At 36.9% G+C, this 20,271-nt stretch overlaps 2 protein-coding genes across 2 annotated transcripts; both read left to right on the forward strand.

Moving 5' to 3' along the window:
* Positions 1-9,835: 9,835 nt before the first annotated feature.
* LOC106341299 (uncharacterized protein At4g22758) lies at positions 9,836-10,594 on the forward strand. Its single transcript, XM_013780097.1, has 2 exons — positions 9,836-10,070; positions 10,280-10,594. Exons 1-2 carry the CDS (start codon positions 9,866-9,868, stop codon positions 10,501-10,503), a joined length of 429 nt encoding a protein of 142 aa, XP_013635551.1. The 5' UTR covers positions 9,836-9,865; the 3' UTR covers positions 10,504-10,594.
* A 1,111-nt stretch (positions 10,595-11,705) lies between these two features.
* LOC106340300 (protein C2-DOMAIN ABA-RELATED 1) lies at positions 11,706-12,839 on the forward strand. The gene is made up of 3 exons (XM_013779178.1): positions 11,706-11,883; positions 12,200-12,295; positions 12,389-12,839. The coding sequence occupies exons 1-3, from the start codon at positions 11,773-11,775 to the stop codon at positions 12,686-12,688; spliced, it is 507 nt and encodes a 168-aa protein (XP_013634632.1). The 5' UTR covers positions 11,706-11,772; the 3' UTR covers positions 12,689-12,839.
* The last annotated feature ends 7,432 nt before the right edge of the window (positions 12,840-20,271 follow it).

Here is a 20,271-nt window from a genome sequence, read left to right on the forward strand (position 1 = left end):
ACGTCTGGGCTAGCGACGCAGATTGTGTGGGGCGTGGGTGCAGAGACGTTTGCATTCGACGCAGCTTTGGAGGGCGGGGGTACAGAGACAGACTGTACTAGCGACGCAGCGTATGTATATATATATCCGTATGAGGAGATGCGGGGTGTATGGACTAGCTATATGCTATCATCGCATTGTTTGTGTTGTGTTTGTGTGATGCTTTAGGCGTCTTGTTTGTTCATGTTAGAGCTAAACTTCCATAGTGGGAGTTCTATTACTCAAGTCAGTGGTTTGCGTGTTTAGCATCCCATACCTCACGGAGTAACTCCCTTGTTACTCACCCCTCCTTTCCTTCCCCTTTCAGATGAGACTGACGAGCAGGAGTGATTGCTATCGGGCTGGTGCTTTGGGAGTTTTATTTCTGTCTTTTTCAGACTTGCGGATTTTATGTTGTTATCGATATTTTTGGGATTTATTATGTTATTTTGATTTATGGCTATTTATTGGATTTACGACTTTGAAGTTGACTTTTGAGAAGTAATAAATGGAGATTTCAGACTTTTTATTTATTTAAGTTATTTCGGAAAATACGGGTGTTACATATCAATCCTAAAAAACTCAGACCAAGAGATGCTGTCACTAAAGAGAGCGATGACAGAACATGAGAGGGTGTAGAAGCAGTTTGAACTGAAGGTAAGTCATATGAATGATCTAATAACCAAGGAGATGGACAAGAACAAATTACTTGAAAATCAACTCGCTGACAATCTCAAGAGAGTAAGAATGCTCACTACTGGTACAACAACTCTGGATCATCTTCTCACCTTTGGTCAGTGTCCCAGCAGTAGTTGAGGATTAGGCTTTCAAGGCTCTACATCCAAATCTGCTGAAGAAACTGTATTTGTGAAAGGAAGTTCGAAAGAAAAAGAAATCCAAGTCTCGACAAAGGTTCAGACTGATAATCAGAAAAGTGGGAACCTGAAGAAGACTAATACTACGCAATGAGGAAATGGATGCCACTTCTGTGGAAAGCGTGGTCATAACGTCAGATTCTGCTACTTCCGGAAAAATCAGTATCAACGAGTCTTGAGAATGAATCTTTGTTTTATGGAACCATCCTTGTATGGTCATGTTTGGATAGCTAAGTTGTACCCGAAGTACAAGTAGAGAGTCTCGACTGTCGCACACTGTGAGAAGAATGAAATACGCACTGACGCAGAGTAACCTATCATTTGCAACCTTGCGAGCCTATCCACTGAAACTGAGTTAGTGAGCAACGTCGCATACACAAGTTCTGATTCCAGCCCACAGTTTGATACTCCCTGGTACTTTGACAGTGGCTGCTCAAAACATATGACAGGAAATCAAGATTTCTTTGAGAAGCTCGAATTTATCAAAGGAGGCAAAGTGATCTTCGGTGATGGTGGTCAAGGAAAGATACGAGGAGTGGGGGAACTGGACAAGACAGTTTTACCTAGGCTCATTAATGTATTCTATGTGGATGGTCTTAAGGAAAACCTCATCAGTGTCAGCCAACTGTGTGATAAGGGATTAGAAGTTATCTTCAACATCAAAGAATGTCGAGCTGTCGATACTAAAGGAAATGTGGTTCTTTGCGGTGTGCGATCTGGAAACAACTGTTATATGTGGAAGCCATCACATTTGTGTTACTTGGCTAAAGAGTCTAAGTTGGATCTGTGGCACAAGAGGCTCGGACATATGAATACTAATGGTCTTACCCGGCTGGTCAATGCTGAGGTTATCAGGGGAGTTCCAGAACTAGAGAAACAAACTGACACTGTGTGTGGAGGTTGCTGTCAGGGAAAACAGGTTAAAGTTCAGCACAAGGAGATATCTGAGATCAGATCCAAGGGGATACTGGAGCTGGTGCATATGGATCTTATGGGACCAATCACGCCAAACAACATTGCAAGAAAAAGATACATCTTTGTTCTTGTAGATAATTTTTCCAGATACATTGGGTATACTTCCTAAGGAACAAATCTGACGCATTGGAGAGTTTCCGAATTCTGGCCCTGCAACTTAAACAGGAGAAGGGCGGTATAGTGCAGATCAAGAGTGATCATGGAGGGGAGTTTCAAAATGAAGAATTTGATAAATTCTGTCACAGTCAAGGAATCCAACATAAGTATGCAGCTCCCAGAACTCCTCAACAGAATAGAGTAGTGGAAAAGAAAAATAGGACACTGCAGGAAATGGCTAGAGCTATGCTTTATGGAAACAGTGTACCATTCGGTTTTTGGGCAGAGGCTATAACTACTGCATGTTATGTTATAAATTGTGTGTATGTCATATGAAGTGTTCAAGGGAAAGACGCCAAACCTCAGTCATATGCATGTCTTTGGTTGTCCATGCTACATCTTGAATGATAAAGATCATCTCGGGAAGTTTGATGTAAAAAGTGATGTTGGGATGTTTCTAGGATATTCAACAAATAGCTCAGCATATAGAGTGTTCAATCAACGCACAAAGTTCATTGGAGATAATGTAAATGTTGTGTTTAATGATAGTATCGGATTCTATCAAGCACGAGTAACTCAGAAAATTGAGTGTGTCACACAGCCGACTTCATCATCCTCTGAGGTAAAAATCAAAGACGAGTCAGAAGGAGAGGATGATCCGACCAGGGAACAGCGTGTTGATCTGGATCAAGCCAAAGTGCATAAGAATCATTTGTCTGCTGATGTGATTGGTGGAGTGTTTGACGAGAGAGTCACAAGGAAGAAGCAGATTGGCTTCAAGGAAATGGTCAAGCTTGCATGCTTCATAGTTGAGTTGAACGAACTCGAGTGCTTTGTATCCTTGATTGAACCTAAAACACTTCATGAAGCACTGAATGATGAGTTTTGGACCGAGTCTATGCATCAAGAGCTTGAGCAGTTTGATCGATTACAAGTATGGGAACTCGTTCCACGCCCTGACGGTGTCAACATCATTGGCACTAAATGGATTCACAAGAATAAGACTGATGAAAGTGGGAACGTTGTCAGAAACAAATCCAGACTTGTGGGACAAGGCTACACACAAATCGAAGGTGTGGACTTTGATGAGACATTTGCTCCGGTTGCACGACAAGAGTCGATCAGACTATTATTCGGGATGGCATGCAATCTGAAGATCAAACTGTATCAAATGGATGTGAAAAGTGCATTCCTGAATGGTGTGTTACAGGAAGAAGTCTATGTCACACAGCCTAAGGGGTTCGAGGATCCTCACTTCCCTGATCATGTCTACAAACTCAAGAAGGCACTGTATGGGCTTAAACAGGCTCCCCAAGCATGGTATGACCGATTGACAGAGTTCCTGACTCAGGCTGGGTTTCAAAGAGGAGGAGTTGATTAAACTTTGTTTATTGGTGAGAATGAAAGAGACATACTTGTCGTCCAAGTCTATGTTGATGATATCATATTCGGAGGAACCTCTCAATCCATGGTTGATGAGTTTGTAAGAACAATGACCAAGGAGTTCGAAATGAGTATGGTGGGTGACCTAAGCTATTTTCTTGGACTGCAAGTCAAGCAGCTTGATGATGGGATCACGGTATCACAAAGCATATATGCAAAAAATCTTATTAAGAGATTTGGGATGCAGGCGAGTAAGACAGCCAATACTCCTATGAGCACAACTACAAAGCTGTCACGAGATGATGATGGGAAACTTGTCGATGAGAAGCTCTATAGAGCCATAGGCCGTCTGCTATACCTTATTGCGAGTCGACCTGATCTATGTCTGAGCGTAGGTATTTGTGCTCGATGTCAAGCCTGTCCAAAGGAATCACATATGAATGCAGTTAAACGCATTATCAAATATGTGAAAGGTACGCTGGATTTCGGTCTACATTATTCCTTTGAAACTAACATGAATCTTGCAGGTTTATGTGATGTTGAATGGGCAGGGTGCTTGGATGACAGACATAGCACATCTGGTGGATGTTTCTTCGTTGGAAACAACTTGGTAGCCTGGCATAGAAAGAAGCAAAATTGTGTCTCTCTCTCAACCGCTGAGGCTGAGTATATCGCCCTAGGGAGTTGTTGCACTCAATTATTATGGATGCGCCAAATGCTCGTGGATTATGGTATCATTTCCGACCCTATGCTAGTTCATTGTGATAATATGAGTGCAATAAACTTGTCTAAAAATCCGGTTCAGCATTCACGTACCAAACATGTTGACATTCGACATCACTTTGTGAGAGAGTTGGTTGAGATGATAATCGTGATCTTGGAGCATGTATCTACTGAAAGACAACTGGCTGATCTATTCACCAAACCTCTGGACTATAACACGTTCCTAAGCCTTCAGAAGGCCTTAGGGATTGTGAATCTCTGAATAAGTCCTGTCAGAAGAGGAGAGCTGCTGTATATATGTGTTACTACATTTCGATATGTTACCACAACCCCAAAACCTTGAGCCAACAAGTTGGTCTGTGCAGCTTTCTCCACCTATCTTTTCAATAGTACAGTCATTTAATTCTCTGGTGAAAGGCACTCATCTTGGACCAGGATGCTACAACATTTTTGGTCTGAGCATTGATCACTATCTGGATTGAATGAGGAAACACAGCAGATACTGAGTGAAATAGGCAGAAGGAGAATATCATGTCTCACATGGCATAGAATAATGCAACGGAAAAAAAACTGAAAAGAAATAAAGGCCCGGAATGATGGATACTCGTTTTGGAGCTGGATGACACAACATTCAGATTCTGATTTCGATCACTTTCCGGACTGGGCAGGGTTGATGTCAACTCTTCGAGATAGCTCAGCCTGGAGCGAGGTGTAGCCCCACTTCGTCTCTAGTATTGACAACTATCTCACTCACCTGAGTTGATAAACAGACTCTTTAAGAAGTAAAAAAAAAAGAGGATTACTGTGTCTGTCGAGTTGGAAAGACGGACTCACAAGATGTCTACACTGTGTTTCCAGACCATACAAACGACTGTACTGTAGGAGCTAAAGTGTGAGTGAGGTGTGCGGAAGAATCTTGTCTGTGACAGCTACTCAGCTGAGAAATAGCTACAGACTTGGGTTGGTCTCACTGATTTCTATTAAAACTTCTTGGTGACCTAGCATGAGTGGGAAGCAATCTCTGTAGCTCTCTTCTGGACGCTAAAGGCATCCTTGAGTATGTATTCTGGCGAGTTGGTCATGATACAGTTTCTTTTGCTTGATGTATTGCTCACGAGGACCTGATTATCAGTCTCACAAACTCTCTCTCTCACAAACGTAAGTGATGTTGTTACCTGGTTGTTTAAAAAAAAAATGCAACGGATTGATTTTGATTTCTTCCTTCATTGTTTCTGGGTCGTACATGTTGGGCATATTTCTTTGTTATCTAACGGGCCTTGTGAGTGGGCTTGGGGTTGGTACTTGTGGCTTGAATGATTCAGCCGATCTCAAGTGTCACACTCTTCTCTCTTGGCCGGCGCACTCGATCTCTCTCACCAGCAAGAAGAAGCTCGCGGCTCTTGAAGTTGAAGAACGTTGAATCCGATCCGCCATGTGTCTCTGCGACAGCTCCGATGAACACTTCCGTCATCCCTTCGGGATCGTGCCCATCCTCGTGGAAGCAACTTCGCCGTCGTGTTTCAGCTGGTGATACTGCACCTCAGCCTGAGCACGTTGAGTCTCTCTCGGATGAGGACTCCTCCTCCGACAACCCCGATGAAGCTCCGGTTGCAGCTGATACTCCTGAAAATCACTGCAAAGAACAGAGATATGAGGAGAGTCGGAATGTTTATCAAACTAAAGCTCAGTTCTATCAAGAGGTCATGCCACCAAAAAGAATGTCGATGACTGGAAAGTTCTTCTCAATGTCGGCGACTGAGTGTTTCAAAGACCTCCGAGGCCGGAAGTTCATTCCTCAGCAGTGTATCTCTCTCACGGATGACAATGTCTCTGATGTCAGAAGAATTGTGACTGGAGCAGTTTTGATTCATACTCTCACTGATATCGATCCATATCAGCCGAATGTAATAAGAGAATTCATCGCTAATCTCCCTGAGGCTGAGGAACGAGACGATGGTGTAGTTGTGTATGTCAGAGGATCTCTAGTTGATTTCTCTCCAAGTCTAAGTCTGATTAATTCTTTGTATTGTATTTTGGGGTTTGAAGAAGATCCCAACTGGATGGATGAAAGCATTGATGAAGTTTGTGGTTTTCTCACTAATGGTAGAATAAGACGATGGGAGAATATGAGTTCGAAGTATCTCGCTGCTATAAATCAGGTTCTGTACAAACTCGTCTGCTCGAACTGGATTCCCACCATGAACTACACATCTATGAATCAGAAGCGTCTCAAGTTTGTCTACATGCTTCATCATCATGATGGATTCGATTTTGGGAAACTAGTCTTCGATCAGATTATGGCAATGGTGGAGAACACTAAGACAGAGAAGACTAGTTGCATCATGTTCCCTACCTTGATTCAGCAGGTTATTCTCTTTCAGCGTACTATACCTCCTGACACGCTCAATGATGAATTCACGAGAACACCAAAGTTGGTCGTCAAGGACATTAAGGCTGGTCGAGGTTCTGGAGCATATTCAAGTGCTGCCAGTCTTGAAGAAGACATCAATCGCACCATTGCTGGTCTCAAAGCCATTCGAGTCCGCCTGAGAAGTAAGGGAGTTGTACAGTTTTTGTATCGTTACCTACTGCTTGTCTAACAAATATTTTTTTATCTTAATGTGCACCTAAGCAAGGGGAGATTATGTGCAATATGTTCCTCATCCTGGGTTTGATGAAGACGAAGAGGAGGATGGAGATGATGAAGACGAGGAGGAGGATTAGGTTGATACTGAATGACGACTGTGTCATATCTGAATTTCATTTGCAAGTTTAATGTTGATGTGATCTATCTTGTGGCATCTAAGACTTAGACTATGTGTATCGGTTGTGCTTTTTATGAACCTTATTTGCAACTTATTTAAGAATGTGTTTTCAGGTCATGATTAGTGGTTTGAGTATTCTAGTTATCTCCATGGTCTTGGATACTCGTGTTGTGTGGTTGTTTCCAGTGCATGGTGCTTAGGTTGTCACATTCAGATAAAAAGGGGGAGAATGTAAGCTCAAGAAAAAGAGCTTGTCGGATCGTGAAACAGAGGATGTGTTACACACGTTGATGGATGTGTAACTTGCTGTTACAAGTTAGTTATGAGACGATGACGTGTTGGTGTCTCATTGGTTCCAGGATATTACTTTGGCGTGAAGCAAAGAAGATCTGGAAGATTTGGGCTTATCATAATATTAGAAAAATAAGATATTGTGTTAAGGGTATTTAACCCGATTACTTTGGGTAGATCTAGGTTAGCGGTTTTAAGATTGAAAAACTAGAGCAAGAGGTTTGTTCTTGATAGCCGAAGAAAGACGAGTGACCTTGGGTGCAGCTCGTGTTTCTGTTTTGGGAGATTATATATTGGTCCGTCTCTAGTCGTGTATGATTAAAAGTAATTCGGATTAAACAAATCTAAAAAGATTGTTTAACAGATTTCTAATATACAAGAAAGCGTTATTGGTACCTCGTGTTTTTGTTCCTATAACTGGTAGTCTCAGAACTTTCAATAAATGGGTTTGAATCTTTTTTTTTTTTTGGTCAACAAATGGATTTGAATCTAAATGAGAATATAAAGGCAATAACAATAAGTTTTAGATAATTGGGCTATATATTATTATATTTTGGTCAAACGTTAGTTTGCAATTAGAAAAACCTTACACTCATCCGGAGTTAGTGATAGATAGGTTAGTCAATATTTATGGGTATCCTACTTGCACTATTTTAAAAACTATTTCGTACTTGATTGACTCAATTATTGTCTTGGTGGTGAAAGAAACTAATTAGAGCATCTTCGACTTATCTCTATGTTTTTGTTTTAAAATACAAAGTTTTTTTTTCACTTTTATTTTTCTTTTACATAGATATTATTATTTTCTCTACTTGTAGAGGTAAAAATAATATTTTTCTATTTTATTTTATTTTTAGAGATCAATATTTCTAAAGAATACCTTCTATATTTTTAACAGTTGTTCTATATTTTATAAAAGTACTAAAATGCATTGTGGTATTACAAAGTTATTTAATTCCGTTACTGGCACACCAAATTAAGATCGTAGCATGATTCATATGCACATGACTATGATCTAATGCGGTTAACTTTTCTGTTGCTTCAGAAATTAAATATCAAATTTATAAACAAGTATAGTTGAAGAACTGCATTTATTTTGTGAAACAAAAAGAAAATTAGAAAACAAAGAAATTCGTTGATTAATATATAAAAATTAACTCTACAAGAATATAGAAAGAGTGAACGGTAATTTAGAGAAAGCTGAAAACGTAAAAATTCGTTATACAGTAAATCGGTTAACAAAAAAGAACTCATCTTTTCTCATTTTCTCTTTTTGTTTTTTGTTTTTGTTTTTACTAGTTTGAAGTACCATCTAATTTTAATTTTGATATTTACTTAACAAAAAAAGAATTTTTGGTTGGTGTTTAACTTTGATTTGAGTGTTATTATATTTCGGTTATATTGTCTTTTCTTTTTTTGAGCAACTCGGTTATATTGTCTATATTGTATTTTACTTTGATCAATTTTTATTTGAGGTTATCATTTTGAGTTTTATAATACTAATATTATTTCAAAACTCATACTATTTAATTTGGATTACCGCCATTTTTTTGTTTTTAGTCTTGTTATGTGTCTTCTCCTAGATCTCGTATGTTATTACGTAAGATTGAATTTATTTAAATTTGAGAAAGCAGATGCCTAGTAAGAGTGTAAGACACATGCATGTGTGTACTTGTTGTCAAAAAAAACATGTTACCAATTTCTGTTGATGCTTATTTTATAGGTATTTTTAACTTGCAGTTCAGTTTACAAAGGACGATAGTATTATATAAGCACAGTTTATCAAATACATACTGTCAAGAAAACAAAATCGTTAATTTTCGTAAACTCATATCACCCGGTTTGGTTAACCAAATCTCTTAATGAATTTAGTAATGATGCTGACATAAAACATAATATTCATAGACTAATCAATTTACAGGATTAAAAATGAAATAGTCCTGCAATCCTCCACAAAGTTGTCCACTGTAACCATCATACATTAATTATAATAGTACCGTGCACCGCAATTAAGTTGATACCTCACCTCATTTTCCAGTAGTATACTTCACTGGAGCATTAAACTTCCTAATTGTGAGGACCATCCATTTACTCATTTTCCCAATTTCCACCCCATTATTTGGCTACAGACCTAATTAACCCAAGCTACTATAGTGAAGCAATATTTGTCTTATGTATGACTTTGTCAAGGTCAACTATTTTCTCTACACCTCGACTTGCACAGGAGAATAAATAGTACATCGATTCTTTCACTAAGTTCTCTTTCACATTAGTTGTCTAAACCATATATATCAAAAATGTTCTCGTGGTCGAATAGTTTCACAAGAGAATCCACTACTCTCTGCATCAGCACCATAGGTTAATGAATCCACATTTGAGCCAACAAGCCAATGGCATTAGATTCTTCAAATTTTCTATATGAATATATACAATAAACTACCAATAACCATCAATCTCTTAACAAATTTAGACTCACTGTGGTGGTTCTACATGTATGGTGATTAACCTCATAAAAAGAAATTTCATGGCCTTGATAGAAAATCTATCTGACTTGTTTTGTCGGGACTTATAAATAAAAGAAGCATATTAATAGGTTCTTCTAAATGACTCTCAATGGACGAAACTCCAAACATGTATCTTTCATGTCCTTCTTTTTTTCCTCTATAAAATGCAACCATTGAGGATGTGAGCTTCATGCAAAGACGAAGGGGAAACATAATCTTTCAGTGAAAAAGAGTGATGAAAGAGCCGAAGAAAAAGTTTTTGGTGAGTGTGAATGTTCTTGGAAGCGTTGGTCCTATAAGGTTTTTGGTCAATGAAGACGATAACGTTTCAAGTGTTATTAACACAGCTTTGAAAACCTATGCTCGTCAAGGCAGGATCCCGGTTCTAGGGTTAGATGTCAACAACTTCATTTTCTACTCCAATAGTGCAGGATTCAACAGTATTTTACATCTTTACCACTCTTTACTTGTGTTACTTTACAATCACGCATATTCTGGGCTAGTCTGAACTTCAATATGGAAATCAACTGTTTAAGAAAAACACGTGGAAATAGTTTGCATGAATTAACGTTGTGTTTTACATTTATAGTATAAAGTTATTATCAGTAGTAATTGATTTAATTTGTCTGTATCACTGTTTTGGTGTTAGCTTTGAATCCACAAGAGAAGATAGGCTCAATGGATGAAACGAACTTCTTGCTCTGCAAGAGAGAGCGAGAACCTCTGGAAAAGGTCGAAGGAAGAGAAGAGAGTAAAGCTCGTGAAGGCAAGGGTTGGAAGAATCGTCTTCGTCGGTCCTTATTAGGAGAATTTCTATACAAAAACAAATCTAACTCTACAAAAGTTGCAAGAACTAGATCATTATATCAGTGATCCTTTTTCTTGCAAATATATATTTCATTAAACTTAACGGGGTTTTTAATACAAATGTTATTACTTACACTAATATGGTAGATACAATTTACAGCTCTTCATATATATACTTTTATGTAGTATATTCTCATTTGACGATTTTAGCTGCGACTTCTGTAACACTACTTGCCTGAAATTCGATGCAACTTCCAAACATATAAAATGCATCATAAATTATAAAGCAGGATTTTGATGACATTACCAGGAAACTAATCATATCATAATTGAATCTGCAGCAGCAGTATTTGGGAAAGGTAACTAGACTTGGTCTAGGCAACAGAAAAAAATATCTTGTTGTTTCTGTTTCTGTTTCTGCGCTAAAGCTTTGAAGATTCAAAAGCATGCATATAAGAATTTCACAATCCCTTGACCAATCTTTGTTTTTTTTTAATCAACCCTTGAATAATCTTAAGAGTAATTTTAACATAAATGACTATGCCTTCTATAAGTTTACGGTTGCTCAAAACACTAAATTATCTTGATGTACATGTTCATGCCATTTACGTTTGAAATAGTTTGGCGAGACATGAGTACTCGAGACCAACCAACAATCACTAATGAAATGCAGAGAATTTCCAGGTTATGAAATTTGTAAGAAGGTTGTAGTCAAACAGTGATGTGAAACACTAAATGAAAATGAAAACTTCAATATTCCTCTGCTTATCTTAGCAGTTATTCATTGGCTTCCTACGGTGGTTATTATTTGTATTACAAATATATTTTTTTTTTTTTGAAAAAGTATTACAAATATTTTTTATCAGAATTATAATGCACCGAAATTATTTAGTCCAGTCTGTAGAAAAAGCTCTGAAATATGAAAACGGAAACCTAGGAGACATCATTTGGAAATATCACAACAATCGATTAATCATATATTAATTACTACTAATATCTTCATCAAAAGTCATGACCACGTTTTTAAGAAACGGTCAAAGACATCACATCAATAAAACGATGAATGGCTATTGTCATAGTATATGATTATAATAATAATAATAATATTGTCTTTTTGTCCAACATAGACCGTCAATATAGACAAAGTCAGAGGTGGCGAAAGGCTGACTAATAAAATAGTTTCCATATTCCTTACGACAATGAATAATTAATAGAATAATTTGTCTCTAAACCAGACGATACTTCCGTCGCTCTTCTGAAGCCGCTATATATACCAACTCGAGAGACAAGTTTAATCACAGAAAAAAAAAGTTTGCTGTTGAACAGAAAAAAACAATGGAGAATCTATTGGGACTTCTCAGAATTCATGTGAAAAGAGGTGTGAATCTCGCCATTAGAGATATCTCAAGCAGTGATCCTTACGTCGTCGCTCACTCAGGAAAACAGGTAAAATACTCGATTATGATGCCATTTCTAAATAAATCTTGTGATGCATCTGTTCCAACATAACTTGTAAAGATAGCTGCATAAAAGTAATTGGACAAGAAGACTTAATAAATTTCTTGTTCATATTTGTTGGTTCTTGTACCAGAGTATGATTTATTGGTATATTCGTAATTTTTTACTCTAAGTCAACAATTTTTCTTTCTTCGTTTCCTCCATCACAAATCTTCTGGTTCCACCATAATACGGTTGAAAATCATGACCTCGCCTTATGATCAATCAAAAGCATTCTTAATTTTGTCCTTCTGATTTGATGCAGAAGCTTAAAACACGCGTGGTGAAACACAGTCTTAACCCCGAGTGGAACGACCATTTAACGCTTTCTGTGACCGATCCAAATCTCCCTGTTAAACTTGTAAGTGATTCTTACATTTTTGGTTAGCATGAAGGTTAAATTAGCGGACTTTACTAGAAATTAAGCATTCTTGGTTGTTAATTATTCACACAGACGGTTTATGACTATGACGTGCTCTCGGCTGATGACAAGATGGGTGAAGCTGAGTTTAACATTGCTCAATATCTTGAAGCCATTAAATTCCGCCATACGCTCGAAGGAGGACTTCCCGATGGGACGATAATAATGAAGATAGAACCGAGCAGACAAAATTGTTTGTCTGAAGAGAGTCATATTGTGTGGAACCAAGGCAAACTTGTTCAGAATATGTTCCTTAGGCTTCAGCACGTGGAATGTGGAGAAGTCGAGATACAGCTCGAGTGGATCGATATCCCCGGTTCAAGGGGTATTTAAGTCAGACCCCGCTTAGGACGTGTGCTGATAGTGCAAATGCACAGAACCCCACATTTTTATTAGTTTTTCTTCCTCTTTTAAGTCTTAATTGATTCTTTGTAAGAAAAAGTTTTTATAGACCCAAAATTTGATTTAAAGAATTTGGGCAGCAGAGGGCCATAGAACTCCGGTTTGGTCTACAACTGGTCTGTGAAGGATCTCAAAATAGTTTTTATCATTTCTGATATATTTTCTTAGCTTTGTTTTTTGCTAAATTGTAAATATCATTACGAAAATGAATGTTAAGGTTTATAAGATGTTTAAAACAAACTGTATAACCTCTAGACTTGATTACACGGCAAAAAAATTTTAAAATATGTAATTAAACACGATAGAAACTGAAGCCATTCTGCTTGGAAGCGAACAAGATAACAGAGAACGATATAATCTTGATAAGCCAGGTGGGAGATCAAACCGAAATAGGCAAGGATGAAGAGACCAGAAGACTAGAGATCGAGAGCACGACACGAGCAGGAAGCTGTTTCATCTGGCTGCCTGAATAATTAACTTCCTCATAGAAACATAGACAAGCCCGCTCAAGGACCCACCTCAAAATCTGAGCTGGGCAAGAACCGAAACCAAATTCGAGCAAAGTTAGGACAACACTAACCACACGTGCTTAATAACGCTCAACTAACCTAACCGCACTCATCCTCTAAGCCGGTTAAGAGAAAGGGGCAGCATCACCACCTCCCGGGTCTTACTACCTCCTCCAGCCGCAAAGTACAACCCAAAACTACAAGAATCTAAAAATGTCCTCTGTTATACTCGATAAAACCTAATCGAACAATGACTCACAAGCAACACCTAATCAATCACCCAAGGAGGAAGATAAGCTAACTAAAGCATCACTCACTAGCAAAGAATGCCTAATCTTGACTCAGTGGAAACAAATCCACATCAAAGTCTGAAGTCCCGAGACTTCTAGCTTAGGCGGAGCACACCCGGATAACCTTGGAGTGATATGGCCAAAAGCGACGTTTGGTAACCAAGCCGTCAGGATGACCTAGATGTCGGGAGAGGAGACATGCTCATTGGAAATAGAATTCAGAAGGCCGTCCTAGTCGCTAAAGGAGCCAAGACTCAAATCAAACTCACATTGTACATTAGCTGTAAACGAATCTGCAGAAACGTGTACGACGGCCAGCAGCGGATACCTTTTACCAACAGAACCCACACAGGAGAGGTAGCTTGGATATGACGGGGTCGGAAATGGCCCTCTCGCAGCGCCGAGAGGCACCGGAGTGGCTAGCGAAGCTGAATAGGCGGAGTCACGAGCCTTAGGGTTAGAGAGGAAAAGTTAGGGGCGTGTATGATGGGGTCGGAAATGGCCCTCTCGCAGCGCCGAGAGGCACCGGAGTGGCTAGCGGAGCTGAATCGGCAGAGTCACGAGCCTTAGGGTTAGAGAGGAAAAGTTGGGGGCGTGTATGGTTAACGTGCTTGGTTTTTACCTTTGAGACTACAGTAACCATCTTTATTCATGCACCAAGATCATTGATAATATGCTATATTCTTTACAACTATAAACTTAGATTTGTATTTGTGTAGCAATTGTCCTAAAAAGGACTGAAAAAGATGAGTTTTACATCCATTTCTTGCCAGAGCTTTACTCTCACTTCTTCCCTCCAATGGGGTTTGGCTCTTTTTTGCACATCAAGTGATTAATTACATCCACTAAACCTATCTTCTCTTGTGGATTCAAAGATAATATCACAACAGTGATACATAACAAAATTAAACCAAGTTACTAAAATTATACTATAAGTTCAACATAACGGTTAAAATATGCAAACACTTCACGTGATTTTTTGTAACGAGATAAATTCTAGACTAGTATAAAAAGGAAGGCAAAAAAATGGTTTTCATCTTTCTTTGTATGCTAGCTAATTTCAGACTGATTTGGAAGGGTTAGTACATATTTAGGAGATCTATCATGATAGTTCAAAAAGAGAAAATGCAGATAAAAGATTTACCTATTGTTTTCCACACAAATTTTGTAAAATATCTGCTTTGACTATTATATATCTCACAAGTATCGTCAACACAAATGTTGCTTGGATGAATGTCACTTCCAAAATGAACAGAAGAAACAAGAATGTGGCTTCCTATGGAGATTGAGAGAACATTTTTAACCATTCTTCTCACCTCCAAAGAAATTCCATAGCTAAAGTTATATCTTCCTTTTGAATATGGAAATCTTTAGAAGCAATCTTGAGCAAATCTTCAATTTGAAGTTATTTTTCTAAATGAATAAACGATGCAGTCAATATTCTTATCCACATAGATTTCTCGTTGAAAAGTTTCTTTTGAACTTCATTCTACACATCACAATAAATCTAAACCATCTTCTGAAAACCTATTAAAAAGATCAAAACCAAATCTCAAAAACATCAACTAATTGTGAATTAGAGATTGAACTAAATCTTCCAAAACAGTTCGAAAAGCGTGTAAGGATTTTTCTGGATGGATATCCTAAATTTGAGGTAAATCTTCCAAAACTGTCAAAGCAAAAAGGCCAACACGTAAAACAATAACTTAATAATTTAGGAAGCCAAAGTAAATTGCAATTGTTAGAAACATGGACTGTTGATTCTCGAGAGCTTAAAAAGCAAAGAGCTTTTCATGGGAAACATAGATAAATCATCAGACTAACAAATAGCAAAAACACTTTTGTTTCAGAGATACTATGTTCCAAACAGAGGATGGTTGCGAGTTTAGAAGGTGAAAGGTATAAGCTTTTCACCTTGATGAGCTTCACTTCTATGTATAATGAAAAAACGTTAATCTACAACAAACAAAGGTCATGATAAAACATGAATGAAAGCTTCCAAATAAATAAAACAGCCAATCCAAATCAAGCAGAGCCTATGATTGAGATCATTTCCCCAAAAATTTCAAAGACAATGCCCCTAACTCAAACTCATAGACTGTTCATGATCATGATAGAATCAGAGACTGTTCATGATCCATATCATAAACCATGGACTAAAGTTTCCAAATCAATTTAAAAACAATCAAAACAACACAATCAAATCTAACTGATCCTTAAATCACAAAGTTCCATCAAATTAAGCACCGATATAGTAATAATCGTGATAAACTTTTAAGAAAAGCATTGTCTATGGATCATTAATATATAACTTTGAACTGAAAAGTAATCAATAATATAGTAATAACTGAAAATTGAAAGCAATCATCAATGGAATAGAGTTACGTTTGACGATAACAATGACGAGAAAAAGATACATGAAACTTGTTTCGTCGAATATGATGGACGATGTTGGATCTGATGATGGTGTAATTGAAGACGGAGCTGACAGAGATCGTCGAAGATGACGAGGGTGTAGAGACTACGCCGTGAAAGATGACGGCGTCGAGAGAGGCCATTTCTCTAATTTTAATTTTTTAAAATTATGTAATTAAAGTATTAGGGGGAGTAACATGGTAATTGATCATATTAAATGAAACCTATTTTGTTTTAGGTTTGATATATGGCTATTTGAGGCCATTTCTCTAATTTTATTCATTTGTATATCAAATAATACTTTTTAGTGTAGAAATACAATTTCAGTCTGTTTTTACGTTTTTTTTCATCGAAAGACTATTCTATTACTCAAACTTGAGGTGCTCTAGGTAACCAGACCGGTATAGAACAACCAATGAAATAGAGAGACCTATGGAAAGATCTCACAGTCCTAGCTAAGAAATCTGAAATCTGGTTCCGCGCTCGCGGAATATGAGCAATCGTAAAATCCGGAAAGCATGTCTTGAGAGTCTATATCTTCTCCAGTTCTGTCGCAAAGCTCGGCCAAGCATGGGGGTCATTGATCATTGCAATCAAATCCTTGCAGCCTGTTCCAAAACTTTGACAATTCGAATGCTGGAGCATACTCTCCATCGCCCATCTTAGTGCTTCCATCTCCGAATGTAAGGCAGACTCTCTACGAATATAATTTTGTGTCCCCATAAGTTGAAAATTTCCCAACCCATCCATATCCACTAAACTGTGCAGTAGATGCCCAAGACCCATCTACCATACATATATTACCCAAGCTTAAGACTTGAGATTCTTCAGTACTGAGGGCTTGTGGAGCTGCATGTATTGTCTCATTTGCATTAAACCAGGCTTGACACTCACTCTCTGCTTAGCGGACTAGCTGCAAAGGATCCATGTCAATTCCCCTAAAGAGTTTATGATTTCTGACCTTACAATGGTACCAAATTATCCATGGATATGGATCCATGTCTAATTCTGGTTCAACAAAATTGTTCTTCCTCCAGAAGAGATAATCCATATTAGCATATATGCTCGGAAGAAGAAAGACATCTTGACTTGTTGGTGTTGCTGAGAGAGACCAAGCTTGTAAAGATGGTGGGCATTCAAAGATTGCATGAGTTACAGATTCTTCTGGCTCTCCACATCGTGGACAGTAATTATCGCATCTCATGTTACGTCGTACCAGATTCCTCGTTATTGCCAATTGCCAAATAAGATGAAAATTTTTTTGAGGAGCTTTTGTCTTCCAATCAAAGGCGTGAAGCTTTGATATACTAGGTTCCAGAACCTCCTTCTCTTCATCAACCTTTAGTAAGTTCCGAGCTACCCAATATCCTGATTGACTGTATACTGTCCATTTTTAATATAGTTCCAGCAAAATGTATCCCGACAGTGAGTGGTGCTTATGGCTTGACTCCTTATGTAAGGTATATCAGCAAGGTCAACATAGTTCTCCAATAAGCGAACATTCCATTTCTTCATATCTTGGTCAATGAGATCACTGACTCTCATGTTTGGATGGAGCGCTGGGGCCAAGGGCCGTGCTGGTCTAGCTAGTGTTGTCGGGATCCAAGGATCCTCCTACACCTTAACCTCATATCCTGAATGTACTTTATGTCTAATTACCAATAATAATAATTTCCATGCTGCTGAGATATTAGCCCACACATATGATGGGCTGTTTACAGAGATTGTTCGTAAAAGCGAACTCATTCTGTAGTATATTCCCTTCAAAACTCTAGCCACCAGCGAATCAGGATATTAAGCTCATTCTATTTTTACGTTTAACTATATTATTAACTACAGAGTTACATTCGATTCATTTGCTATATCTACTTTTGTGATAAATATATATATCATGCATAAATGGACAATGCAAGGGATAATATTTACAAAAACGTGATAATACTAACCACTTTTTTGTTTCTTAATTTCCGCCCGTGAGTGAATGTTATCCCTAGGCCTGGGCATTTCGGGTATCGGTTCGGTTCGGTTCGGGTATTTCGGGTTTTGGGTAGTTCGGATAGGGGCTAGAGGATCCATTTAGTACTTGACCTATTTTCGGTTCGGTTCGGTTCGGATAGTTTCGGGTTCGGTTCGGTTCGGATAGTAAATGTAGGAACCGGAAAATATCCGGAAAAAGTTCGGTTCTCATTTGGATCCGGTTCGGGTTCGGATAGTTCGGATAGTTTGGATAATTTGGATAAAATATTGGTTATTTAAGGTAAAATATCGGTTATTTAAGGTAAAATATCAAATAATTAGGATGATTTAGATAAAAATTTTGGATATTTCGGATTACTTTGGATATTTCGGATAAAACTATCAGGATAGTTTCGGATACTTTCGGGTAGTTTGGATACTTTATAATAATTTAGTTATCCTCAACTATTTTCAAATACTTTTAATAGAATTTTAAATTAAAAATATATATTTAGTGATGTTATATATGTATATATAATTAATATTTTTATATATTCGGATACCCGTTCGGTTCTCAGTTCGGTTCCGGTTCGGTTCGGTTATTTCGGATATAAAAATATAGGAACCGTTCGGGTATTTGAGGGTATTGGTCCGGTTCCGGTTTCGGGTATTTCGGTTCGGTTTCGGTTCGGTTCTTCGGTTCCGGTTATTTTGCCCAGGCCTAAGTTATCCCACATTCTAAAAATATGACTCAAAATGTTTTTACATTTATAAGAGATTAAGGGGGTGATTGGTAAGTGCTGTGGCTTTTATTTTTTGGCTTTAGAATAATAGCTGTAGATTTATTTGCTGTAACTATTTTTGCTGTAACTTTGTAAATCACTATTTTTTTGCTCTAGAAATAAAGCTCTCTACAGCCTTTTTTTTAGATTTTTAGAGATATTTTTGTTGTAACTTTTTAAAAGAAAGGAAAGCATGATTGATTGACATGCATGACTTTAAACTAAATTTTGGCTTTCTACAACATCTACAGCCACAACAAATCACCATCTAACTTTAGGCTTTAGCTAACTTATGTAGGTATACAGATATCTGTCTTAACAAGTTTTTTTCAAAATTTTATACTATCAATAATAAAAATATGCTATTCTACTCATAAAAAAAAATGATAGTATACCATGTCATCAACACAAAATTATGAATTTTTTAAAATTTTTAAAAAAGTTTAATCTAGTTATCATTAAAATCTAATCTAAAGGTATATATTTATAATACTTAAAAATAAATATATAACTTTAGATTAAACTAGTTATCATAAAAATTTGAAAATATTATATTATTTTGTATTATTAAACTAAATTATGTAAATTTATATGAATTTAAACTGAAAAAGTAAAACATATTTCAGTTATATTATAAAAATTTATAATGATTTTTTTATATTCTATTTTTCATCCTAATTTTTTTTAAAAAGTATGGATTTTTGAGATTTTATTTACAAAAACTAATGCACTAAAGTATATATGTTTGTTTTCCAAAATTCAATAGATGATGTGAAATTTTTATGAAAATAATATGTTTTGAGATTAAATGTTTGCCTTTTAATAAAACAGAAGACAAATAATACAAAACTGGGTAAAATAAAATTGTAGAAAATTTCTACGAAACTATAATAATAATAAAATATAACAAAGAGAAAAGGACTAGAATAGCACAAAACCAAGTTTTTGTTCCCAAACTAGTACTCAAAGCTCAAAGTCACAAAAATAGGTTTCATTAAAGAGGTAAATATACACTTATACCACTTGGGTTAATTAATCCAAACCTTAGAGTTTAGAGTTAAGGGGTGAAGTTTTAGAATTAGGGTTTAAAATTTTATAAAATAAAAAATAAATACTAAAAAATTTACAATAAATACTAAAAAGTTTAAAATAAAAATAAATACTAACCTCCTTTTTTTTAAAAAATTGGTTTTACCCTATTCACCCCACAAGTTCATTTAATTTACGAAAATGCTATCAATTTTTTTTTTTCGAAAATGACATCTTTACTCTCTCACCCTCATCATCTTCAAGTAATTACAAGATTGTCATTGTCATCAATACCACAACCACCATGAACAACCAATTTGAAGCTCGTAATGCTCCCAAAATCGATTTACCCTTCTTCTTTTTCCATTCTTGTGAACTAAACACAACATATCTCTCACTTTCTCTCCACAAAAAAAACCCAAGATTTTGATTCTAAAATTTTTATGGTTCATAGACTCATAGAAGCTAACGATTCTGGGTGGATGACTTTTGTTTGTGATTCTGTGTGCTTGGAGAAGCCTTATGTATGCTAA

Source organism: Brassica oleracea, chromosome C4, assembly GCF_000695525.1.
Source record: "Brassica oleracea var. oleracea cultivar TO1000 chromosome C4, BOL, whole genome shotgun sequence".
NCBI classification, from domain to species: Eukaryota; Viridiplantae; Streptophyta; class Magnoliopsida; order Brassicales; family Brassicaceae; genus Brassica; species Brassica oleracea.

Bases quoted from the DNA above. Each gene is read 5' to 3' on its own strand.
- LOC106341299 (XM_013780097.1), top strand. From the start codon at position 9,866: ATGAAAGAGCCGAAGAAAAAGTTTTTGGTGAGTGTGAATGTTCTTGGA. The intron at 10,071-10,279 runs GTATTTTACATC...TTTTGGTGTTAG, and splicing joins CAATAGTGCAGGATTCAACA to CTTTGAATCCACAAGAGAAG.
- LOC106340300 (XM_013779178.1), top strand. From the start codon at position 11,773: ATGGAGAATCTATTGGGACTTCTCAGAATTCATGTGAAAAGAGGTGTG. The intron at 11,884-12,199 runs GTAAAATACTCG...GATTTGATGCAG, and splicing joins TCGCTCACTCAGGAAAACAG to AAGCTTAAAACACGCGTGGT. The intron at 12,296-12,388 runs GTAAGTGATTCT...TTATTCACACAG, and splicing joins CAAATCTCCCTGTTAAACTT to ACGGTTTATGACTATGACGT.